General features: G+C 39.7%; 1 protein-coding gene across 1 annotated transcript in view; it reads left to right on the top strand.

Moving 5' to 3' along the window:
- Positions 1 to 25,582, top strand: part of GLO1 (glyoxalase I) — a 31,797-nt gene extending 6,215 nt beyond the window's left edge. Inside the window, exons 2-6 of the mRNA XM_049765436.1 lie at positions 11,442 to 11,524; positions 14,195 to 14,335; positions 16,842 to 16,909; positions 20,166 to 20,255; positions 25,113 to 25,582. Of these exons, the coding sequence (XP_049621393.1) occupies positions 11,442 to 11,524; positions 14,195 to 14,335; positions 16,842 to 16,909; positions 20,166 to 20,255; positions 25,113 to 25,201 (471 nt within the window). The 3' untranslated portion in view covers positions 25,202 to 25,582. The remainder of the gene's footprint in view (positions 1 to 11,441; positions 11,525 to 14,194; positions 14,336 to 16,841; positions 16,910 to 20,165; positions 20,256 to 25,112) is intronic.
- Positions 25,583 to 27,163: the final 1,581 nt, after the last annotated feature.

Here is a 27,163-nt window from a genome sequence, read left to right as displayed (position 1 = left end):
TCTGCTCAGAAATAGCTCCTGGCAGGCACAGGGAACCATATGGGACACCGGGATTCGAACCAATCACCTTTGGTCCTGGATTGCAAGGCAAAAGCTGCTGTGCTATCTCTCTGGGTCCCAGTCCCTGGTTATTTTTAAATTAAAGAATAATTTTCCCTTTTACCTCCTCGTTATATTTACCTATCTGTAGATATCTTGGAATGTGTTGGTGGTGAGAAGGAAAACCCAATAATGAAACAAATTTTGATAAGATAAGAATTAATGGAAAGTGTGTAGCTAAATTATTTCCTAGATCAACATGATGTATTTTTTATAGGTCAGCTCAGGGAAGAAGCCCTCTTGTAAGACAGTAAAGAAGAATTATTGTTGAACAATATTGTATATGTGCTCAAGCTGTCATATAGTAAGGTGATTTTATTTTCCTCAGCTACACTTGTTATTCCAAAGGGCCTTTCCCTGAAGGCAATTGTGGTTTTAAAAAGTCAAGGAAAGACCAAATGGATAATACAACGGGTAAGGCACTTGCCTTGCTTATGGCCTGCCCAGCTTCCCATTACCACTTATGGTCCCCTGAGTGCTTCCCTGAGTGATCCCAAAGCACAGAGCCAAGAGTATGCCTTGAACACTGACAGACACACACACACACACACACACACACACACACACACACACACACTAGGGGAAAAAAGGTTAAAATAAAACTTAAAAACTTTATTCAAGATGAGATACAAGAGGTAAAAAGCTAATCTGGGGCTGGAAGAACAATACAGAAGGTAAGGCTCTTGCCTTGCATGGAGCTGACCCAGGTTTGATCCCAGACTGCATGTGGTCTCCAGAGCACTGCCAGATGTAGCCCCAAAACAGAGCAAACAAGGAAACAAAAAATTAGTTAATTAAGCTTTAACTTCTTGGACTCGAAGCTGATCTTTGATTAACGGTTTTCTCAGGAAACAAAAGCGGTATACACTGATTATGGTAAAAACAAATATATATATAGGATATATATAATCTAATATATATTAGACCTAGGATATAGTTTAGTGACATGTATGTTGCATGTGTAAGGATGTGGATAAATCCCTGGCATCCCCAGCCCCATAACAAAATCCAAGGGAAAAAAAAAACTTACGTTAAAGTTGTATCTGAAAGACAATTATATGTATCTAGTAGGAAACAATAGCTTTGGGCTTCACAGAACATAATGATTCTTTTTTAAGACATTTTTTGGCTTGGTTTTGTTTTGTTTTTTCATTTTTGGCCATACACAGCAGTGCCCAAGGGCTACTTATACTCAGAAATCACTCTTATAGGCTCAGGGGGGGCCATATAGGATGCTAGGGATGGAACCTGGGTCAGCCATGTGCAAGGAAAATGCCCTACCCGCTGTACTATTGCTCCTGCCTCCATAATGATTCTCATAAGCATCCTTTGTGTAGGTTTTCAAGGTCTATGCCTGTAGAGTTACTATGAGATTCTGGCTCCTATGGTACACTATCTCCTTTACCAGGGTAAAGCCCATTTCCTTCCAGTATGACTCCTCTCCCCATACCTGAGCTGTGTACTCTTCAACACTCCTAACTAAAGCCAAACTCCTAGAGCTGCTCTGCTGACAGCCTGTGTCTTTTTGACTGATGGTTAAAAGACTAATGTCTTTTAGCCTCTGGTTATCTTGTGATTTGAATGTTTGAACCTGAAAAAGACTTGCTTGATAGGGGCTGTGACACATTTGAAAATTTATTGGGGGATCAGAGAGATAATACAGCATGTAGGGTGCTTTCGCCTTGTATGCTGCCAACCCCTGCGGATATGGATGGATTCTCAGTATCCCAGATGATGAGCACTACCCAGAGTGATTCCTGAGTGCAGAACCAGGAATAACTCATGAGCATCACAGGGTAAGGTTCAAAATGGGGAAAAATGGGGCTGGAGAGTAGCATGGAAGTAGGGTGTTTGCCTTGCATACAGAAGGATGGTGGTTCGAATCCCAGCATCCCATCTGGTCCCCCAAGCCTGCCAGGAGCAATTTCTGAGCGTAGAGCCAGGAGTAACCCCTGAGTGCTGCCAGGTGTGACCCAAAAGCCAAAAAAAAAAAAAAAATAGGGAAAACAAAACAACGCACACACATAATGAAAAAAGAAAGAAAGAAAAAATTGTTTGGGAGAAAATTTCAAAAGAAGTTGATTTTCAACTTTCAAAGGAAGTTGACCTCATTGTTAGGAAGGCCTACACACTTTAGCCAAAGAAATGTAAAAAAGCTAAAAACAAAGAAACAAAAAATCCAATTCTGGAATATAAAGTATGAAGACTCTGAAAAGTAGAGAAAAGGTAGCAAACTGGCTTGGATTCTGAGACCCTAAAAACAACATGGGGGCGAGTTTCTTGGGCTTGCTTTATTTAGCTTGGAAATGCCAATGGATGCAGACCACAACAGTTCAAAGAAAGCCTATATCATCTACCCATAGGACCAGGAATTAGGTGGTATTTCCTAACCAGTACTAAAATTTTCTAAAGCTGAACACATGAAAGCTGTGGTTGCAGCTCCACCCTTGTCAACCAGGGGGAGTGGTGAGACTACTCTCATTACTCAGGCTGTAATGAATGAGAAGGCAGAGGAGGGTAGGGAAAGGAAGGACTTTCAATTTGCCTGACCATTCCCTTGGTATATCAATGGAGAAAAATGGGAAATTTGGAAACTATATTAAGACATATCATTTGGTAGTAGGAAAGGAATTGGAGTATGGTTTTTATCTTTATCCTACTGATAAAATGGAACATTTGAAACTTACTCAAAAAGCTATATTTGAGACCAGAAAAATAACTCAAAGGGCTGGAATACAATGCTTTGCATGAAGTATCCTCAATTTGATTCCTGGCACCAACCACATGGTCCTCCAAACACTACTGGGAAAGTCTCTCAAGCACTGTGCTGGAACAACCTCCAGCTTTGTTCTGGTTCTCCCCGCCCCCCCCCCAACACCTCAAAGTTATACAAAAGAATACAAGAAAAAAAACACAATTAATAAATTAAAGTGGAATTATTAATAATACTTTAGTAACCCAGTAGGAAGGCAAAGAAAATAAAGAACAGAAAAAAAGCAAATAGATGCCAATTTGACCCTAATATTTCAATAAAGACATTAACTGAAATATACTAAAAGAAAACTTGGCAAAGTGCATTTAAAAACATGACTCAAAATACTATATGTGAGGCAGTAGATGTTAACTTGATTTGTTATAATCATTTTGCCACAGTTGTGGGATAAAATCATTGTATCCAATACCTTAAAGTTACCCAGTTATCTCAATTATACTGAAAGAAAAAAAATAATAAAATAAAACCTTGCCTTTGCTCTATGCTATACTGCTTGAAAGACATTTCAAATGTAATCACAGGCAAATTACAAACAAAAGGATAAAAAGGCAGTATTATGCAAAACATTAACTAAAAGAATGTAGTAGCAGCTCTATTAATAGGAAGTAGACTCAGAGCAAAGAAAAGTTTCAGAGAAGAACATTATATGATAGAAAAAGGGAGGTAGTTCATACTTTGCAGCTGTAGGCATGGCTGGTATCTGCTGAGGCATAAAGGCAGATGCAGGAGAGTAAAGGACTGAAACTTTCCAACTTATTTCCTTTTGATATTTTGCTTTGAGATTTGCTAGTGGGGAGAAGAGTGATATTGTTGTTGTTGTTGTTTTCTTCTCGCTGCTCCTTTAGCAGAACCTTCCCTTAGTCTGTTACTGAGAAATCTTTGACTGTCTCTGGCTTATAAACAGCTGGCTCAGATCTAGCAGTTTGCCTTCCAGAGGAAGCATTTAACCCCTGGCTTCCTTGGAGAGAATAAGGAGTGCTTACAGGTATTCCCGGGAAGTCAGGAAGAAGAGTCTTTGGAAAGTGTTGAGAAAGTGGGGGCACTTGCTTGAAGAGATCCATGTGAGTTTTAGTCTTAGGTGGGGAATGTTGCCAGGCAACAGACATGCTAGAAACTGAAAATGCTCCTTGGGCTTCTGAGACAGAAGGAAGTAAAGACTGACGGAAGCCGGGCATCTCAGAACATGCTTCTCCAGAGAAGGAGGATCACACAAGAGGATCACATAAGAACTGTCATTTGTCTTGAAAACCAGTCATTATGATAAGCACATTTAACTGGGGGAAGGGATTCCCATTATTTCTTTTGAAAGGATTATAGGACAAAGTGTCTGAAAAACAGGGTCTAGCAGAGACTCAGCAGGAAAAGTCCTGAATCTCTGGGTAAGCCCCCAACTGATGAAGGACTGGGTCTCTCCTTTGCTGTGAAGTGTATTCCCAGGTTCTCCTGGAGTGGTGTCAAAAATTAAGCACACTGAGCCCAAGACTTTTTTTGGGTTGGTTTGGGGGCCACACCTGGCAGTGCTTAGGGGTTACTCCTGACTGCACTTAGGAATATCCTGGCAGCTTGGGGGACCAGATGGGATTGAGGTTGGGTCCACTGCATACAAGGTAAGCACCTTACCCGCTGTGTTATCACTCTAGCTTCAAGCCCAAGGCTTTTTTCTTTTTTGTTTTTTTTTTTTTTTTGGCCACACCCAATGGTGCTCAGAGGTTACCTGGCTCTGTGCTCAAAAATCACTCCTGGGAGGCTTGGATGACCATCTTGGATGCTAGGGACCAAACCCGGGCAGGTAACGTGCAAGGCAAACACCCTACTCACTGTGCTATTGCTCTGGCCCCAAGAACCCAAGGTTTTTAAAGTAATGGAATATAAAAGTTTATTGAAGGAATGAGCAACTCCCAAATGAAGGCCATCAGAGAGAAAGAGTCTATAACGATGATTGTCATCTAGGGGCTTCATATGTTCTGTTCACAGTATTACTAATGGACCAATTCACTATAATGGATGATGCTGTTTTCTCTTAGATGACACAGTAGTTAGAATATTCCAATATTTTCAGGTAATGTTTGAGAATGGGGTCCAGAGTAGGTTGCATAGGATAGGTGGTGGATAGGATGTTTGCTTTACATGCTGCAGACTTGGGCTCAATCCCCTCTACCCCATATGGGACTAGGAGTGATCCCTGAGCACAGAGCCAGTAATAATCCCTGAAAATTGCTGGGTTTGATCCCCCAAATTTTTTAAATATTTTGAAAACATTTTACCCCACAGTCTATCCTTGATATTTTACTTTAACTTTTAGCTAAATCCTTAAAAAAAAACTTCAGACACCTTGAATGTCTAGAAATACCATAGGAATTATTGGTGCTAAAACTGCCTCTACCTGGGGAAGGATTGTTGGCATCTCTGTATTAGAGATGATATCATCATTCCTGCCTGGCAAGGAAGCTTATACTTTGCATAGCACACCAGAATTTAAGGTGGCACTGTGGTAAGTTTTCAAGCTGGTTTTAGGTAGGGTGTCTCCTGGCAGCTGATAAACAAAAGCTGAGGATTTCTCTTTCACTATTAGCAAATTTCTTTTGCAGTTCATACCATTTGATAGCTAAAAACATGCTTTTTTGTCTTTTTTTTTGTCTTTTTTTTTTTTGGAGGGCCACACCCATTTCATGCTCAGGGGTTACTACTCTTGGCTAAGCGCTCAGAAATTGCCCCTGGCTTGGGAGGACCATATGGGACTCCGGGGATTGCAAGGCAGACACTTTACCTCTAGCGCCACCTCACTGGCCCCTAAAAAGTTCTTTTTTTCGGGGGGGGGGGTGGTCACACCCAGCAGTGCTCAGGGGTCACTCCTGGTAAATTGCTTTGAATTTAGTCCCTGCTTGAGGCTACCACAGATTCAATGCATAGTTTTTGAATCTCGTAAGGAAGTGATCATTAGGGTTGCTGGGCACAATCTCTGTAGTTGCCAATGGTTGCATTGGAAAGATCACATGCGGAGTGTGGACCAGATACCAGGAGCCAGCCTCCTCTAGCAAATGTGACTGAGAAGCAGGCAGTTAAGTTAACTCAACGAAGGGGGTATTTACTTATGCCATGTTTACGTAGCTACTGTTTATTTAGTTTTGTTTGCTTTTTTTTTTTTTTTTGGAACCACATCCAACAATGCTCAGAGGTTATTCTACCTCTGAACTCAGGAATTACTCTTAGTGGTGCCTGAGGACTGTATGGGGTACCGGAATCGATCCCAGGTTGGCCACATGTAAGACAAGCATCCTAATCCTACATACTGTACAGTCATTCTAGCCACTAAATGGCTTGGTTTAATTTGTGCTGAAAATGTAGTGGTTGTCTAGTTTGGGGGGAGAGTCTTCATCCAAGTCACAGAATGACTCTTGTCAGTATTTTTGAGATTAAAACCAGTAGAAAACCATAGCTGAATAGTGTAACACTCAACATCCAGCCAGGACTCAATTTGTTAGGAGAGGTTCCACTTTTTCAGTTGTTTGCCAAAACCAAGACTTCTCAGAGTTTACCACTGAGAAAAGCAATCCAAAACACGTGTCTTCAGAGCCAAGCAACCGATATTATATCAGACATGGTGGATGAATTTTCCAATTATGTTAAATCTGATGTTCAGATCCGCTTATTAAATTAATCTTGGGTTAATTTGTTTTAAATGAGAATCTAATTTAGTGACTTAAAAATAGAGTAGAATTGGGCCCAGGCCATAACAAAAGTGACAGAGCATGTGGATAAATCTGCTGGGGGTGTCTGTTCAAAAATTTTATTAGTGGTGCTGGGACATAGTTCAAAGGGCTAGAACTCAGACCTTATATGTGACTTGGGTCCGCAGCACCATATGCAGGGGACCCTCCCATCCTCTTCCACTACTCTAGGAGATAACCGTGGTGACCCAGAGCCCTTGGAGCCTGGGTACTGAGCCAGTCAGACCAGCTTTCCCCAAGAGTGACCTTTCAGTCCCCAAGCACTGTTGGCGAGCCCTGCCACCTACAATTTTCAAAATATTTCTTAATGATACAGAATGAAATATAACTATATTTTATATGCTGTGAACTGTGGAGGAGATTAGCTGTGTGGCTGCTGGGGAAGCAGTAAGACTTTTGCTTGTACTGTCAAGACCATGGGGCTGACTGATCTGCTGGGAAGCATCTTATTAGCAGCTATCATCTGGCAGGAACCATGGCTGGAGAATCCAAGCTGAAGGCTTGGACAATTAATTCAGTAGCCTGAACCTCAGTTTCTTTCTTTGTATTTTTATTTTTTAATTGAATCACTGAGATACAGAATTAAAAAGTTATTCATGATTGAGTTTTAGTCATAGAATATTCCAACACCCATTTCTTCACTAGTGCACATTTCCTGCCATCAACATTCCCAGTTTCCCTTCCATCCTCACCATAGCCTGCCTCTATGGAAGACAGTTTCTTTCTTCCTTTCTTTCTTTCTTTCTTCTTTCTTTCTTCTTTTCTTTCTTTCTCTTTTTTCTTTCTTTCTTTCTTTCTTTCTTCTTTCTTTCTTTCTTTCTTTCTTCTTTCTTCTTTCGTCTTTCTTTCTTCTCTTTCTTTTCCTTCCTTCCTTCCTTCCTTTCTTTCTTTCTTTTTCTTTCTTTCTTTCTTTCTTTCTTTCCTTCTTTCGTCTTTCTTCTCTTTCTTTTCCTTCCTTCCTTCCTTCCTTCCTTTCTTTCTTTTTCTTTCTTTCTTCTTTCTTTTTCTTTCTTTCTTTTTTCTTTCTTTCTTTCTTTCTTTCTCTTTCTCTTTTCTTTCTTCCTTCTTCTTTCCTTCCTTTCTTTCTTTCTTTCTTTCTCTTTCTTCTTTTCTCTTTCTTCTTTCTTTTTTTTTCTCCTTTCTTTTCTTTTTCTTTCCTTCTCCTTTCCTTTCCCTTCCTCCTCCCTTCCTTTCCTCCTTCCTTTCTTCCTCCTTCCTTTTTCCTTCCTTTTCTTTCTTTTCCTCTTTTTTCTTTCTTTCTTTCTTTTCTTTCTTTCTTTCTTTCTCTTTCTTCTCTCTCTCTCCATCTCTCTCTCTTTCTCTCTCCCCTCTCTTTCCTTCCCTTCCCCCTTCCTGCTCACCCTTTCTCTTTTAACACTATGGTTTGTAGTGCTGTTAGTGAAAGGGTATCATATCATTTTACCTCCTTTGAGCACCAACTTCTTGTCCAGAGTGATCATTTCCATCTATCATTGCCATAGTGGTCCCTTCTCTCCTAACTGTACTCCTTCCCCCCACCCCTGGCTAGTGACAAGCTTCCTACCATGGACCAGTTCTCCTGGCCCTTCTTTTCATTGTCTTTGGGTATTATGCCTATATGATAGGGTTTGTTTTTTTAATATCCCACAAATGAGTGTGATTATTCTGTCTTTCCTTTTCATCTGACTCATTTTGCTCAGCATGATACTCTGCATGCCTATCCAAATATAAGCAAATTTCATAACTTCATTTTTCCTAAAGGCTGCATAGTATTCTTTTGTGTAAATGTACCATAGTTTCTTTGCCCACTCATATGTTCTTGGGCTCTTAGGTTATTTCCAAATTCTGGCTATTGTGACTAGCGCTGCAATGAACATATGAAGGAAGGTGCCTTTTTTTGCATTGTGCTTTTGGAGTCGTAAGATATATTCTCAGGAGTGGCATTGTGGGTCATATGGAAGCTTACTTTCTATTTCGTTTGAGGAATGTCCATATTGTTTTCCAAAAAAGCTAGACCAGTCGACATTCCCACTAGCAGTGAATGAAAGTTCCTTTCTCCTCGCATCCACACCAGTACTGCCTGTTCTTGTTCTTTGTGATGTGTGCCAGTCTCTATGGGATGAGAGAATATCTCATTGTGGTTTTAATTTGCATCTTCCTGATGATTAGTATAATGGGACTTTTTTTCATGTGCCTTTTGGCCATCTGTATTTCTTCTTTAAGGAAGGTTTCTATTAATTTCCTCTCCCTTTTTTTCTTGTAAAGTTCTACCAGTGTTTTATGTATCTTTGATACTAACCTCTTATCAGAATAATGTTGAGTAAATAATTTCTACCATTCCATGCATTAGTTTTTATAATCCCTATAGATAGGACTACACCAGAGATATTGTACAGTGAGATCTATTGGCAAAACAGCATTTATATTATAAGAATGAAGGGTCACAGTGATAGCACCGCAGTAGAGCAATGGCCTTGCACATAGCTGACCTGGGACCAACCTACGTTTGATCCCCAGCATCCCATATGGTCCCCCAAGCCTAACAGGAGTGATTTGAGTGCAGAGCCTAATAACCCCTTAGCCCTGCCAGGGGGCTGTAGAGATAGCATGGAGATAAGGTGTTTGCCTGCATGCAGAAGGATGGTGGTTTGAATCCCGGCATCCCATATGGTCCCCCAAGTCTGCCTGGAGTGATTTCTGAGCATAGAGCCAGGAGTAACCCCTGAGCACTGCTGGGTGTGACTCAAAAACCTTACCCCTGCCAGGTGTGGCCCAGCGCCCTCCTCAAAAGAACGGTTAGTCCATCAATTAATATATACTTTTCATTAGTAAAATTATACTTATTTGTAAGCAATTTAACAGTGCTCATAGAGAAGGTAATTTTTTTTTTTTGCTTTTAATTATTGAAGTCTAGGGCTTATACATTCTATTTAGAAATATGGCAGGTCTTTTGAGGAGTAGAGGTCCTTCCCAACAGTCTTAGAAATCTGCGTCCATTCTCGACCATATTGGCCCAATAGCAGAGGCCTAATGGGAAGGTGCTCAAGTCTGGCAATGCTGAAGTTTGGGGGTTATACCCAGTGGTTCTGGAGAGAGGTATGCAGTGGCAGAGATCAGACTCAGGTCCTTTAACAAGATATGTGCTGCAGCCCATTGAATATCTCCCTGGCCCTGTTATTGAGCACAGTTTTTAATGTTAATATTTAGTTTGGCTTGCCTCTAGCTGAAGATTTGTGTAATATGGAAGAGTCACAGAGACTCTGCAGAGTGGAGGAGAGAGTAAACACTGTAGATGAGAGGCTTATTAGGGTTAGGATGGACTTTAGTCCTGCTGGGAAGCCTCTTAAACAATAGACTTTGCCTTAGCATTATCCCTTTGAGGGGTAAGGAATCTGGTTCTTATTTGTTGTTCTGTTGTTCTTTACTTTTTTTTTTGGGGGGGGGGGTCACACCCGGCAGTGTTCAGGGGTTATTCCTGGCTCCATGCTCAGAAATTGCTCCTGACAGGCACCAGGGACTATATGGGACACCAGGATTTGAACCGATGGCCTTCTGCATGAAAGGCAAATGCCTTACCTCCATGCTATCTCTCTGGCCCCTGTTCTGTTGTTCTTTTAGTTTGTTTTGCTTTTTGAGAGATTTTATTTATTTTTGTTACTTTTTGGGGGGGTGTTTTGTTTTGTTTTGTTTTGTTTTGTATTTTGGGCCATATCAGGCTGTGCTCAGGGGTTACTCCTGGCAGGTGCAGGGGACCACATGGGACACCAGGATTCAAACCAACCACCTTAGGTTCTGGGTCGGCTGCTTGCAAGGCAAACGCCACTGTGCTATCTCTCAGGCCATTGTTACTATTTTTTTTAAGGATGCTGAATTTTATTGACTGTGGTTGAGGCTTATTCCTGGGTCAAAAAGATCCCAGTCATTTTTGGTTTTAGTTTTGGAATTTTGGCCACACCAGGCTGTGTTCAAGGCTTTCTCCTATCTCTGTAGGCTCAGAGATTATACCTGGCAGATTTGGATGAACAGTTGGGGTATTAGGGATTGAATGAAGGTCAACCACATGCAAGGCAAATACCTTACCCATTGTACTACTTTTCTGGCCTCGCCTGACACATTCTATGATTTTTGAGCCATACCTGGTAGTACACAAGGCTGTTCTTAGCTTTATGCTTGGGAATTACTCCTGGCAGTTCTGTGGAGAACATGTGATAGATCAAACCTGGTCCTCCTCCATACAAAACATGTACTCAGCTTTTTGATCCAGACTCCTCACCAGCCCTCTCCCCAGAACTTTGAACCTGCCCACAAGGTACTTGCTCTTGTGACCAGATAATATCCCTGAACAGCAGACCATTAAGAAATGATAAGTTGAAGGTCTGGGAACTACTCTGGGTGATTTCACTAAGCAGAAAAAATTAAGTTCTTATTTAATTTTTTATATTGAATAAATTTTTATTTAATTCATTTTCTATTGTGGTTTCTGTCCTGTGTCAGTGCTTCACTCTACTCACACCCAAGTTGAATTTTCATCTTCAAGATGGCCTAAAGAGTAGGCCCTGGTCAAGTACACAGCATGAAAGTCTCTATGTCATAGATATGATGCCTATAGTATTAAAGAGCACTGCTCTTTTGAGGTAACCACTGCATTGCAGTCTTTGGTCACTAAGCATTAAGAGCTCGTAGTTTCAATCCAAAAGCCATCTTTGAAAAGACAATGAAGACTTCTTTTTTTTTTCTAAAGTTAAAGTTAGTTGCTTAAAGTTAGTTGCTGTGGCAGGCTGTGTCTTATGTAGTAAAACACATTGAATCTTGGTAATAAATGAGAAAATTAAAGATGTTTACTGTATACCATTTTCCCTTAGGACTTCCTGTTGCAACAGACCATGCTACGAATTAAGGATCCAAAGAAGTCTCTAGATTTCTATACTAGAATTCTTGGAATGACGTGAGTAAATTACTTCTGGTTCTTGTAATTTTTAAATGCATCACACGGCAACTAGAGAGAATTTTGCTTTAGGTCTTTAAAATATATACACATGTTAAAATCAAAGATTAATACATAGATATAAAGATGTACGTACATAAGGATTTATATATGAATAAATTCATCAGAAAATTATCGCATTTACCTAAACTTGCCAATATGTTTGTTTTTGTTTTTTTTTTACTGAGTTGGTAATAGCCACTGACCTTGTATTCCTTGAAATCTGTTTATTTTGCTCCCAACAATACATAGAGTTTTTGTTTTTAAAACAGAAAGATAAAAAAAATTAAGAGGTTTAATGTGCTGCCTAGGTGACCACCATTTGCACTAAGAAAAAAAAATCCATGTCATGTGATTTATGTCTGTGTCTGGAAAATCTGATCTGTTCAGGAAAATAAAATGAAAAGTGGTAGCTTCCCTCTCCCAGACCTTTGGCCCAGAGATAATTACTGTTAGCAGTTAAGCATCTCTCCAGAATTACATTTCCAGGAATATACATATTATTTTATCCAGTGTTCACTCGAGACTTATGAGTTAACTTAGTATTCACATTTTATAGATGGAAGAAGTAGCTACACCTAAAGACAATATAGTTTCACCATAGATTCCACCATGGACATGAAAGAACTGGAGATTGAATCCAGATCTGATTGGCTGCAGTGTTGATTTCATTCATCATTTATTTTTGGTCACATTTAGTGGTGCTTGCTGACTACTCCCAGCACTGTGTTTAGGAGACCATGTAGTGTCAGGATTTCAGCGTGGGTCTTCTGCATGCAAAGCATGCAGTCAGAGAGCTATGTCTACCTCTGAGGCCTCAATGTTGACCTTATTTTTAAAGATTCTCCCTGAAAGGGGTAAAACTTGACCTTCTGATGAAATATCTTCTCATCTGAACCAAAGAGGTAAAAAACAGGTCCTTTGCTCCTAGTCTGACCATTAGCTTTAGTGGGTGTAGATAAAGGTTTTCACATTTGGAATTTTTGAGGCTTTTAATGCTTTGTAAAAGTGCACTAGGGCACATCTTACTTATGTAACTCAACCATAGTTACTAGAATGCCAAACATATTATATAGCAATACTTAAAATATTTGGAATAAAATTCTAGAAACTTTCTATTTACTATGCTCTACCATTCTTTTTGGTTTGGTTTGGTAGCCAAACCAGGTGGTGCTCAAGTGTTCCTGATCTCTGCTCAGGGATCATTTCTAGTGGGGCTCAAACGACCATATGGGGTGCTGGGGATCAAAACTGGGTCGGCCAATGTACAAAGCAAGTACCTTATTTATTCTTAACTTTCTGACCCCTACTACCATTCACTTTTATTAATTATTACATAAAGCATCTTTGAGCATTTAATCTTCACTAAACCAGAGAAACTTGTATACATCCTCATTCTACATTAGTCCTCATAAAATAATCTTACACTTTGAACTAAATTTATTGGCCCCAATTTTATTGTCATTTTGTTGTTGTTGTTGTTGTTGTTGTTGTTTGCTTTGCGCTATATAGGCCCAGCAATACTCAGGGCTTAGTTCTGGCTCTATTGGTCACTGATACTCAGTGATCATTCTTTGCCCTGCTTGGGGACTATATGGGGTCCTGGGAATTGAACCCAGGACAGCTGCATGCAAGACAAGTGCCTTACTTGATGTACTATTTCTGCAGATCCTGCAGGTCCTTCTTCAGAACCTCAGGATTAGTCATTCATTTATCCTTTCATATTAGGCTCTTTCACCTTAACCTGCAAAAAAACTTAAAGTCCTCTGTACCAGATTATTCCTGCTCTGCTCCTTGTCCTCCTTCCCATTATCACAGACTGTCAGGGTCCACACTTGCCTTTTGACTTGCCTTTTAGCAGGCCTGTACTGCTAAAATTGCCCTCATAGGGCCTCCATATCTGTCTTACACCAGTTTGACTTTTATGCAGCATTTAATAATCTCTTTTAGCACACCTGGCTATGCTCAGGTCTTACTCCTTGCTCTGTGTCAAGAATCATTCCAGGTACAATATGTGGTGTCAGGGATTAAACCCAGGTTGGTTACATTGAAGGCAAGTGCCTTACCCATTATATTATCTCTCAGGCCCCAACTATTTCATTGTTGACATTCACATCTTACTTTTCTCTGACTTTATGACCTTCATTTTCTTACCACCCATCCTCAGTTTTTTTTTCTGGCAGTTTTAGGATAAGAATAACTCAAAAAAGTCATTTTTCAAAAACTTGAGTGTGATACAGGGGCCAGATTGATAGTACAGCAGGTACCTTTTGCCTTGCACACAGCTGACCTGGGTTCGATCCCCAGCATCTTGTATGGTTCCTTGAGCACCACCAGGAGTAACCCCTGAACACCACTAGTTGAACCAAAAAAATAAACAAACAAAATTTTATTATATTTGAAAAAATGGACAGTAATAGGTTGCTTTTAATAGAATGTTATCTCACATAGGAATTTAGATAAATAGGTTATTTAGTGAGATTATCTTTCCCACTAATTTCCCAATTTTTTTCTACTAAAATAGCCTTAATGTTTGATGTTCTTCTTCAGGGAACTTGGATATTGTCATGTTGATTTTTATATAAATCAATCTTTTCTGTTAATTGATTCGGGCTTGTTTTTCAATTTCAGGCTTATCCAAAAATTGGATTTCCCCACTATGAAATTTTCACTCTATTTCTTGGCTTATGAGGATAAAAATGATATCCCAAAAGAAAAAAATGAAAAATTAGCTTGGGTATTTTCCAGAAAAGCTACTCTTGAACTGACACAGTAAGTATGAGATTTAATATTTATTTACTTATTTGTTTACTCCCTTGGCTGCTATTGTAATGAAATTAACCACACTTGGTTGATGTTGCCAGGCTCACATGTTTAAGGGTTTTGCTATGTTTTGCTTTTTGGCTTTTGGCCTACACTGGGCATCACTCAGATTGGATGCTAAGCACATGTGTAGGAATTATTTATTCGTGGCTGACTCAGGGATGTATGGGATGCCAGGAGTTAAACCTGGATCAGCTGCATGCAAAATAAATGCCCTCCTCGTTTTTCTATCGCTCTGACCCAATCTTTATATGCTTTCAGTTGTGTTTGTTCTCATGCTCGCTGGGATTATCCCTTCAGTTGAAGGGTCCCACTGTACATCCTGGTTATAGAGCCACTTAGGGGTCACTGTGTAGTCTCATATGCTCAGGGCCCACACTTGGCCATGTAGTTTGTATGCCTTTGGTTTTGTTGCATGCTGGCTCACATAGTTCCGTTGCAGTGATCCAGAGATAATACATTTTCATGGCATTAGGACATCTCTAGGCACTTCAGGGTAGCACCAGGACCAAGCTCACAGCCTGAACTCATGCTGGCATGGCAGAAGCCATTTCACATTGAGTCATTCCCTGAACCTGAATCTGAATTTTCAGTTTTATATACGGTGTAGAATTTTTTGGAAAAAACTTTCTTTCCATAGTTATTATTAGCTGAATTAAAATCAGGTCTACTTAAACACTTTTCATTTGGAATAATACTTGTGGGTATTCTTAATGGATTTTCTTTGTTTTGTTGTGGGGGGGGGGGGGGGACACCTCACTGTATCCAGAGGGTATTCCTGGTTCTGTAGTCAGAAATCATTCTGGTGGGCTTGAGAGTTCATATGGAATGCTAGGGATTGAATCTTGGCCTACAAGGCTGACAGCCTACCTGCTGTACTCTCTAGCCCCTTGGATTATTCTTTTTTTGTCTTTGCAATATTCTTATGGCATATAGAAGGCAAGTGAGATAACTTTCCTTTTAGAGAGAGACTATGAGACTGAAATGACAAGACAATTGCCAAGCTGAAGCAAATAAATGATTCTGATACCCAACTAAAGTTTGCATGATTTCTCCATGCAGAAATGTTTACGAAATTTCATAGTGTGATAGAACTTATCTGCTGATTTGAAATAGCTCTAGAATCAGATGTAGACATGGACATTGTCTCTGATGATTGCTCTGCCTCTCTGAATGAGTTAGAACATCTCCATAGATGACAGTCTCATTTTTTAAATGAAAATTTTCAATTCCAGACCATGCAGCCATTCTGAAATTTTAAAAAAGCATTTCACACAATAGGTGCTGGAGCACTAGTAAAACATGTAGGACACTGCCTTGCACATGGCTGACCCAGTTTCCATCCCCAGCATCCCATATGGTTCCCAAAACCTGCCAGAAGTAAGCCCAAAGTATCATACAATATGGCCCCAAAACAAAACAAAATAAAAAGAATTTTACACAATAGACACTATTGTCATCATTTTTAGAATTAATTTTATTAATATTATTTATTATTAGTAATATTAATTATTATTTACCAAATTTGCCTGTGTCTGTGGTATCAGGAATAGAATTGAGGACCTCATACATGCTCTGCTGCTGAGATAATTTTATTTTTCTGAAGAGGCCACCCCTAGTAATAGTCAGCCTTGCAACATGCACCAATGGTTTTAGTTCTCAAACAGTTACAATGCAACGCTGAGGGGCCAGAGCAATAGCACAGTGATAGGGCATTTGCCTTGCATGAGGCCAACCCAGGACAGACCCCGGTTTGATTTCCAGTATCCCATATGGTCCCCTGAGCCTGCAGGAGCAATTTCTGAGCACAGAGCCAGAAGCAACCCTGATTGCTGCTGAGTGTAACACCCCCCTCCCCCAAAATACAATGCTGCTTTGATTGGTGGAGCTCGGAGGTTTCCAGGGATATACCCAAAGATACTTGATTTAATACTTGTCAATTGATGTGGTGAGGGCAGTACTGTACTAGGGAACCAACTCAGGGTCTTGCTGATGTAGACATGTACCCTGTTGTTTGAACCTTATTGTGGTTTTACTTTATCCTGAATCTACTTAAAGTTGTACTTTGCCCTTTTTTCTTTCCTCAATTGAAAAGAGTACTTACAAAAGCAGAGCATAGCCTGAATATATTAAATTGCAGATATAGATACATGCTAAGATTTTGGTGGCAAGTTATTAAAACTTAATTTTAGTATGTATATTCAGGGCTATAGAGATAGTACAGCAGTCATGTGTTGGCCTTGCATGCAATCAATCGGGGTTTTATCCTCTGCATTCCATATAGTCCCCTGAACCCACCAGGGCTGATTCCTAAGTGCAGAGCCAAGAGCAACCCTGATCCTTATGAGGTGTGGCCCCTAAAACAAGTCAATGTATGCTAAGCAGTTAACATTTATAATAATAATAATAATAATAATAATAATTAATAATAATAATGTTTAACCTCTTTTTATAGCAATTGGGGTACTGAAGATGATGAGAGCCAGAGTTATCACAATGGCAATTCAGACCCTCGCGGATTTGGTATGTTTGCATGTAACATTTATGGATTTGGATGGTTTTTATTTTATGTACTTTATATCTAAAACTTGAAGAATAATTTATTAGGAACACTGCTTTTTTATTTTTTAAAAAATATTTTATTTAGGAGTTGTTTAATAGTAGGGTCTTTACTTTTATTTGGGGAGTGCACATCTGGGCTCCTTATAGGACTGACCCCAGACCTCCTAAGTGAAAAGCATGCCCTCTAGCTCGTTGGCTATCTGTCTGGCCCTATTGTTGTTTGCTTGCTTTTTAATTTTTTATTTGGTTACTGTGAAATTACAAAGTTATTCGTGATTAGCTTTTAGGCTTACAATTTTCCAATCTCAATACCCTGCACTTTTTATGTCACAGTCTCAATTCAAAACATTACACTTTTTCTCTCATAATTTTAGCGTTTAGTCTCAGTATTACATCTCTGGTAATCTTTTTAGTTTGAAAAATATCAGAGTTTTTATTTGAATCATCGTGAGTTATAAAATTGTTCCTGATTGAGTTCAAGAAGCACCAAGTTGGGCCTGGAGAGATAGCACAGCGGCGTTTGCCTTGCAAGCAGCCGATCCAGGACCAAAGGTGGTTGGTTTGAATCCCGGTGTCCCATATGGTCCCCCGTGCCTGCCAGGAGCTATTTCTGAGCAGATAGCCAGGAGAAACCCCTGTGTACTGCTGGGTGTGACCCCCCAAAAAACAAACAAACAAACAAACAAACAAAAAAAAACAGAAGCATCAAGTTCATCACCAATTCTTTCACTAGTGCCTGCTTCCCTCCACCAGTGTCCCTAGTTTCTCTCCCACCCCTAGCCTACCTCTTTGGTAAGCACTTTTTTTTCCTCTCTCTTTCTCTCTCTCTTTTCCCCGCTTTGGGTACTTTAGATTACAATACTATTACTGATAGGGTATCATGTATATCACTTTTTTTATTTTGGGGTTTTTTTTGGCCACACCCATTTGATGCTCAGGGGTTACTCCTGGCTAAGCGCTCAGAAATTGCCCCTGGCTTGAGGGGACCAAATGGGACGCTGGGGGATCGAACCTCGGTCCTTTCTTGGCTAGCACTTGCAAGACAGACACCTTACCTCTAGCGCCACCTCTCCGGTATCATGTATATCACTTTACCTTCTTCCAGATCCCAGTTCTTATCCAGAGTGGCAACTTCCTTCTTTGTCTTATGGTCCCTCATTGTTTTATGGTCCCTTTCCTGAACTATCCCCTCTCTCCACAGATAGGCAAGCTTCCTACTAAGGACCCTTTCTCCTGTCATTCAAAAACAAAATTTTGATTAATAATACTACCAGTTTCAGCTAACATACATGTCTTGTTTGATCTAAAATCTCAAACAAAGCTTGAATTCTTTGCTTGATAGTTTCGAAACAAATGTTTTTAGTATGAATAAATGCTTATTCTTTTTTGGTATAGGGTAGAGGTTCCTCCCCACTAGTTCGTCTTTCTACCCACTTTTTAGAAAAACCTTTTCTGTGTCTTTTTGGAAATCAACCTGACTTACTTATTTTTTTAATTATTTATTTTTAACACCGTGGTTTACAAGTTATTCATAATAGAGTTGTTTCTGGCATGCAGTGTTACAACAGCATTCACACCACCAGTGTAACATAGCATTCCCTCCATCACAGTTCCCAGTTTCCTACCTGCTCCCAAGCCTGCAGGCACAAAAGAACTTATTTTATATTGCTTGTTACAACTAAATGGTAATGGAATTATTTTTAAAAAAATTGTCAGTAAAAGAAAACATAACACAAAGGCAAATAGAATTATCAAAACTTAAATCAATAAGGGCCAATATGTAACGATTGTTAAAATGTGTAATGGTGCTATTAAAGTCATTGTCTAAGGATTTTAGATTTTCCTGGGCTGTGGTTGGTGCTAATTGAGTCTTGTGTGTACTATTTAGGCTTATTGAGCTTGGTGGTCTTCAATGCAACTTTCTCAGATTTTCTGTGATTATACTAGGCTGAGACTATTATAAAGTAGCAAGGTGGTCCAAGATATAGATTTAGAGAACATTTGATGGCTTGCAGTTAGATAAGGTTCAGTTATGAAACTGGGCTCTTTCTGTAAGAGGGTGTCAGTTTCGGGTGTGAGGCAGAGCAGGCAATCTGCCCGTTCTGCCTGTCTCTCTTCTGTTTTTTTTTTGGGTTTTTTTTTTTGGGGGGGGGGGGCCACACCCAGCAGCGCTCAGGTGTTACTCCTATCTCTCCGGCCCCCGTCTCTCTTCTGAAAAGGCCTCAGAGTTGTTAGCCTGGACTAGACTATCTTGAAAGATTCACTGGACATTATTGACTTTTGTAATCTAATAGTGGAGCTGTGCTCTTTTGTTTTCTTTTGTGTTTTTTTTTTTTTTTGAGAGACAGTCAGAGAGAGAGAATATATGCCATAGAGGCAGGCAGGGGGGAGTGTGTTCCGGCCACATTGGTGGCTGGAAATGATCACTGGCAAAGAGATGGGTATGGAACATTATCTGACTGAGTGACTGAAACTCACAGTGATTCAATTAAAATTTTTATTTAAAGAAATCATTTGTGACTGGAAAAGAAAAGAGATAAAAACAACAACAACAGCAAAAATAAACCACCAGTTACACCCAAGACTACTGTTCTACTGTTGTGTCATTCCTGCCCCCATAACTCCCCCTCTCATTCCCAGTGCCTGTCATGGTGGCAGTCTTACCCAATATCAAAAATATTGTTGTAGGTCATTCTTAACAGGTTGGACTGATAAATAAGCTAATATTAGGCATGAATTAAATCATGTAATTCAAACTAATAATTTTATTCTTAAAATTAGACTTAAGACTAATTAGACTTAAGGCTCGTTCTTTTTTTAATAATATATTTATTTAAGCTCCACGATTATAAACATGTTTGTAGTTGGGTTTCCATTATAAAAAGGAACACCTCCCTTCACCAGTGCAACTATCCCATTAATCCATCTCCCTCCTCCCCATCTCTGCCCATATTCGAGACAGGCTTTTTATTTCTCTCACTGCCATTGTCATGATAGTTGTTAGTGTAGTTATTTCTCTCACTGCACTCACCACTCTTTGTGGTAAACTTCATATCATGGGCCAGTCCTTCCAACCCTCAAATCTGTTGTCTCTTGTATTATTAACATACTGCCAAGACTCTTATTCTTTAATGTAGTGCAGGTTTAGATCTAATTTTGAAATGAGTTTTGTAATTTCTTCCTTCTCTTCACCTTGCTTTGGTTTTGGTTATCCAAGGTCACATTGGAATAGCTGTTCCCGATGTACATGGTGCCTGTAAGAGATTTGAAGAGCTGGGAGTCAAATTTGTGAAGAAACCTGATGATGGTGAGTGGTGCATTTCTATCAGACCTCTCCCAAGCTACATTTCCTCAAGTACTCATCGAGTATACTAACTTGTAGAATTGTTCGGTTGCAAGTTAACTTTGCTAGCTTAGGAGAGAAGGGAGGTTATAGGGAAAATGCCTGGGCATTTAGACAATCAAAGCACAGCAGGGCTTCACCAGAATGAGACATAGATTATAGAGACCACAAAGACCTTCACTCTTTCTCCCACTGAGACCACACAGCATTTTCTCATTAACCACCAACTTTCACTATCTCCAGTAACTTTTGCTACCACCAAATAAGTTCCTTATAAACAGACAGTGAATTGCATCAGCTAACCCACTCTCTTTCATCCTTTTAAAATCTTCCAATTCCTTGTTTTTTGTATACCTCTTGAAATAGTATGTATTTCTGGATTTTGTTGCAATTGCCTGCTTTTTAATTATTTCTGCCATCATAATTTATTTTTCCCATTTGTATAAGAAACATTTCACTGTTTTATATAAAGCCTTTTTCTGTTTTTGTTTTTCTATAAAAGATTTGATATCCACCATGTTTTTCAGTAAGAGAATAACTTGTTCCCTTCTGCCTCACTGTGTTAATTATTTCTTAAACTGGGATATCACTGATTTCTTTTTGTTTGGTCTTGAAATATTTTAAGATAATATGTATCAAAATATTTGATATGCCTTTTCTCTAGATATCTCTTCTAGCATCTTTTGGTTTTAAGTATCTTTTTTTTTTTTTTTTGGCTTTTGGTTTTTGGATCACACCCGGCAGTGCTCAGGTGTTACTCCTGGCTCTATGCTCAGAAATCGCTCCTGGCAGGCTCAGGAAACCATATGGGATGCCGGGATTCGAACCACCGACCTTCTGCATGCAAGGCAAATGTCTTACCTCCATGCTATCTCCAGCCCCTGATTTAAGTATCTTAAACAAAACCATTTTCAAAGAACTCATGATAGAAAATTTCTAGAATGTTGTATGCCTGAGATATATTTTGTTCACTTATATGATTTGGTGAAGGGGTGGTCTCCCAAGTGACAGTTGGAGGTCTCAGAGGCCACTCCTGGTGATGCTTGGCTAACAAAATTGATGGTTCAATGCTAGGGCCCAGAATATGACACTGCTTATATCTAGTGATACTGGGACTACCCCCAGAAGTGTTCAGAAGCCAACAGGTCATACCTATTGATGCTTGATATGAGGCTGTGTGACTTCTGTGAGCAAACTGGGTTGAGTGCAAGACATGTGCTATCATCCCTGTATGATCTCCTGAGCCTTATGAATAACAGTTTTAAAAACATGAATCTTAAGTTTATATTCCCTATGTTTTGAAAGAAAAACTTCAATCGTCTTATTTTTCTATCTACTGTTTATATTTAAAATCCAAATCTCATTGGTATCCCTTTATATTATCTTCTTCTTTGCCTTTTTTTTTTTCTGGTTTTTGGACCACACCCAGTGACACTCAGGGGTTACTCCTGGCTATCCACTCAGAAATCGCTCCTAGGTTGGGGGACCATATGGAACACTGGAAATCAAACTCAGGTCCATCCTGGGTCAGCCAGGTGCAAGGCACTGGCTATATGATACCACTATGCTATCGCTCCAGACCCTTCTTTTTTGCTTTAGAAGCTTTTTGTATTTGTTATTTTTTTTTCTATCTTCATCTTTCTTCTAAGAGATCTCACACTGACTGGCTTACTAGTTACTATTTTGGTATTACTCTTTTTTTTTCTAATTTTTATTAAAATACCATGATTCACCAAGTTGTTCATAATACAGTCATTTCAGGCATTGAATGTTCAGACACTTATCTCACAACCACGTGACCATCCCTTCACCATAGTCCCCACTCATCCACTCACCACCATAGCCTGTCTCCATGCAGGCACAATCAAATTTACTTTATACTGCTTATTACAACACAAGGCAAATGGAATTATCAAATGTTATATAAACACAAATCAATTTGAAATGATTGTTATGTATCTCCAGAGTATTACTAAAATCAGTGTCTAAAGATTTACTGGGCTGTGGTTTGGTGCTAATTGCCTTCTGTACCACTGGTTAGGCTCATAGAGATTGGTTAGAGTACTATGTAATTTTCCCATCAGATTTCCTGCAGTACAAATGGGCTGACACCACAGGATATTAATTTATACATCTAAAACAAATTAGTTGGCTTGGAAGTTTGACAAGTTCAAGTTCAGGAGCTCGGCTTTTTCTGTCAGAGGGTGAGAAGGCCACAGAGAAATCAGCCTGGACCATACTTCCTGGAAATTAGTGGGAGACATTATTCTCTGATATTTCTCTTCTATGCTTTTGTCTTTTGTTTTACTAATTTCAGCTATTACAGTTGGTTTCTGGGGAGTGAGGGTGGAGAGCCCCTAAGCAGCTCTCTAGGACCCTGAGACCACTCTCAGTGATCCTTGCCAAATATTCGAGCAAGTGCTAAGGTTGGGAACTACCAGGTCCACCCACCAAAGGTACTCTGGGATCTTCAGGACTATACCCAGTGGTGTTTGGGGACCAATGTGGTGCTGGAGTTTGGCTCTGTGCTCAGAAATGACCTTTGGAAGGTCATGACCTTGGAAGACTATGTGGTGCTGGAATCAAACCAGGTGATGCATCATCCCCATACAAGCAAAGTGCCTTAACCTTTGTACTGTCTCTCAGACACGGCTTGGTGCCTTTAACAATTTTTATTCTAGTTACACATTGCTTATAGTTCAAGTTCCTTACCATTTTTAACTTTTTCGTAGTTTTGGTCTATTGATCTGATATTTGTTCTGTTTAAGTCTACAGCCTATTGTGGTTTTTTGTTGGGGTTTTTTTTTTTTTTTGGTTGTTTTTTATTTGTTTGTTTGGTTTTTGGGTCACACCACCTTGTGACGCTCAGGGGTTACTCCTGGCTATGTATTCAGAAATCACTCCTGGCTTGCGGGACCATATGGGACACTGGGGAATCAAACCACAGTCCCTCCTAGGCTAGTGCAGGCAAGGCAGACGCCTTACCGCTTGTGCCACCACTCCAGCCCCTGTTTTATGATTATTTTTCTTACATTCTTATTTTGATCAGAGTTTTTTTTATTATATATATTGGTTTTGGGACAGACCCAGCAATATTCAAGGCTTAATTGTGGCTCTGCACTTAGGAATCACTCCTGCTGGTACTCAGGAGACCATATGCAATGCCAGGGATTGAATCCAGGTCAACTGTGTGCAAGGCAAATGTCCTTCCGGTTGTACTATCACTCTAGCTCCACAGAGAGAATTTTAATTGTGACCTTTAGATCTTCTTAGATCTAGTAACATCAGGTACTAATGAAAGTGGGAGAAGGCTAGACCTCAGTCCTTGCAGGGAGGTGGTGAGGGGATCTCCCAAGTAGTGTTCAGGAAGCTGGTACCCCTCACAATGCTGAGTGGGTCCTGTGGTCCTGGCCCACCCCACTGGTGCTTGGGGATCTTCAGGGCTATATTCAATGGTGCTAAAGGGAACATATGGTGCTGGAGATCAAGCTTGCAAAGCCTGGCCCCTATCCCTTGTACGTTTCTTAGGCCCCAGACCTGACTCTTTAACAACCAACATGACCTAAGAAGGAAGATGGATGGGCAGGCACCCTTAGGCACCTGAAAATGAATTAAACTGTTCACATTCCACAGGACATCTTGTCAGCTGAGATCTCTTCACGAATACCTATTTTTTTTTCTTCATTTTTGGGCCACACCCAGTGACGCTCAGAGGTTACTCCTGGCTCTGAGCTCAGAAATTGCTCCTGGCTCGGAGGACAATTTGGGACACTGGAGATAGAACTGCAGTCCTTCCTGAGTCAGCCATGTGCAAGGCAAACGCCATATTGCTGCACTATTACTCCGTATTACTCCGGGCCCCAATGAGTACCATTTCCCCTCCCCCCACGGCTACCATTTTTTAAGCAGAGATGCTTCTGAATTTTTGTCCCCCTTGTGGCACGGAAAGTGCAGGCTAGGGAAAATTGGGATTTCCTGCCTAAGCTTATCAGTTCTACACTGGTCTAAGGCTTTGGTCCTATTCTGGTTTTACTACTGAGGAGAGATGGACCATAGTTTGAACCCACTACAACATGAAGAAGTGCTTATGCCCCAGAAACTGGGAGGGTAATGAACCAAGTTAACCAAACTTTCACAATGCTAATGGACTGACTGGTATATATGGTTTAGGCCATATATATACCAACTGCCTGTTTCAAATGGTCACTACATCTCAGGCAACATTACTTTTTCTAAGCATCTTCCCAGATATCCTCAATAGTGTCTCTTCTAATTAAGAACTCCTAGAAAGAAGAATCTGATAAGCAGAGCTTGGGTTACAATAGAATCCTGTAGAAGGGTTTGTGCACCTGAGTCTCCTGACTCTGGGTGAGCCTTGCAACCTACTCTCATGAGCACCTCCTCATTTTCTGTATCCTCTTGAAAATAAAATACTGTGACTATTCAACAGTTAGCATGAAGAAGTATTATGAAGGTAGAGTAAGTACCTGCCACCTACAAAATGCAGTCATTCCACAGTTATTTCTGTGTGGAAGACAGAATTTTGAAAATTTAGGACCTGCAATTGGGCAACAGTTACAGAATTTTTTTAAAGTGAAAAAAATCAATAACATGGGGACCTGGAGATGTGGCTCAGTGGTAGAGTTCTTGTCTTTCATGTGTGAGGTCCTGTATCATACAGCAACAACACCAAAGCAGATTTAACAAAAATGTATTTGATTAAAATGTAAATTGTTTTTAATTTTAAAATTGCAAAAAAAAAACAAAACATTTTTAAGTCATTTGTGTCTTTCGTATAATGAAAATCATTTTCTTTCACAGGTAAAATGAAAGGCTTGGCATTTGTTCAAGATCCTGATGGCTACTGGATTGAAATCCTGAATCCGAATGTAATGACCACTATTTGTTAGTTCTGTCAGATACTGCTTCGAGAGCTCAAGGTGGACACTGAGAGGTGAAAATGGAAACGGTGTGATTCACGATTTTCAGAAACAGGAGCATCAAGAAGGAATAATGTTGGTTCCTACTCAAATATATATTCTGAGTCCATTTCCCCTTTTTGCTTCAGCTGTGTTTTTCATCTGTTCGTTTTACTTTGAAAGTACTGCTTTGCCTAAAGTCCTTGAGTGTAATTGTAATTTCGGGAGGTAATAATTAGGAGAATTCCCTTCAGAGGCAACATTTTTTCCTTCTATCACCTAAATATGACTTCTCTATAAGTCTGCCTTTGAATCATCATTTTCTAAAAGAAACAGTTTAACCTGTTTTTATTCGGGTTATCTTCTGGGGTTTCAGTATCTCAGAAATAAGTTCTCACAGTGGAGAAAGTAAAGAACACTGAACAGAATAAAAACTTCACGTGTACTTCAAATAGATTAAAGTGTTTATTTTACAAAAGAGAATGTACTCGTGGGAACAATTTAGAATCATGCAGACAAGGATGTTGATAAAAGAAACCAATTTCTTATTTAACAAAGGACTTTCAGAGTTCAAGGACTGATATTTATATTGGGATAGGAGGAGCAGTACATCATTTCCTGGGCATGCAGGCTGGGCATGCACAAGGCTGTCTGTCCCATATTTTATATCACTCAGTTCTCCCAGCTAACCTCTGAAAATGCATGTAAAAAAATTTTAATGAAGGTAATATAAGTAGTACTATAAGCTCAAGGTAGCATCATTTTTATTATTTAGATTGTACCTCAAAAATTAGTACCTCACAGGACCTCTTCTACCTGCCTTATTATTGCTGTAGCCTGAGCATGTTCTGTTTGTAAATCTGAGAAACAGGAGACAATCAGCATTGGAGGGAGTTTGTCCCCTCAACTGCTCTGAGGATACCTGGTTACTCTGTGAGTGGTGCTTATGTCAGTAGTGAGTTCCTATCCCAAGGTCTTCCCAATCTCAGTCTTCATTTAGAATAAAGTATTCAGGGGCCGGAGAGATAGCATGGAGGTAAGGTGTTTGCCTTTCATGCAGGAGGTCATCGGTTCGAATCCCGGCATCCCATATGGTCCCCCGTGCCTGCCAGGAGCAATTTCTGAGCATGGAGCCAGGAATAACCCCTGAGCACTGCTGGGTGTGACCCAAAAAACACCAAAAAAATAATAATAATAATAATAATAATAAAGTGTTCAGTGAAAACTTAAGTTAGCAGGAGTCAACTCATTGGCCTTTTCTATGATTGAGATTTGATGGAACAGACTGACTTAGATTTACTGATATGAAGGTCTTTGGGTAGACAATGCCTCTGCTAGCAACACTATACAGTTCCTTTTTGGATGGAATGTATTAACGTGAGCAATTCGAATGCAGAGTAGAACTTATACACTGAAGTCTAATAAAATTTACTATGTTGAATTTATATAAAGCTCTGTCCAGCATCATCTTTCTTTCTAAAGCAAATGAGCTATATAAAGCTTCCAGCAAAGATTTGGAAAGGTTTATCAACTCATTCTGAACTTGGAATAGTTGTAATTCTATATATGTCTTGCAAAGCAGAAAATTTCCATGGGTAATCAAGTGTGGGAAAAGTAAGGAGAGGAAAGGAAAGAAGGAATGAGGGATTATGGTATATAAAGTGCTTTGAGAACAAAGGCCAATATCAATAGTCTTGGAAACCAATGAAAGGCACTTCCACAAATTAAGGACAAGGATTATTCATTGGGTTATTAAATTCTTATGTTCACTTGAATCGTTTTGCCAGAGAAAGAGGCTTGATAAGTAAAACTTGCCAAAACATAGCTCCTTAGTTCTTAAATTCATTGCCACATACACTGGGTGGAAAATACCTGTTTTATTATCTCACTTTGCCAAGGATTAGGACAATTGACTTCCAAATTAATGTACCTAAGGACTAATGATATGAAAGG

The sequence above is a fragment of the Suncus etruscus genome, chromosome 18, assembly GCF_024139225.1.
Source record: "Suncus etruscus isolate mSunEtr1 chromosome 18, mSunEtr1.pri.cur, whole genome shotgun sequence".
NCBI lineage: Eukaryota > Metazoa > Chordata > Mammalia > Eulipotyphla > Soricidae > Suncus > Suncus etruscus.
Note: the sequence above shows the minus strand (reverse complement) of the source record. Positions and strands in the feature narration are given on the sequence as shown.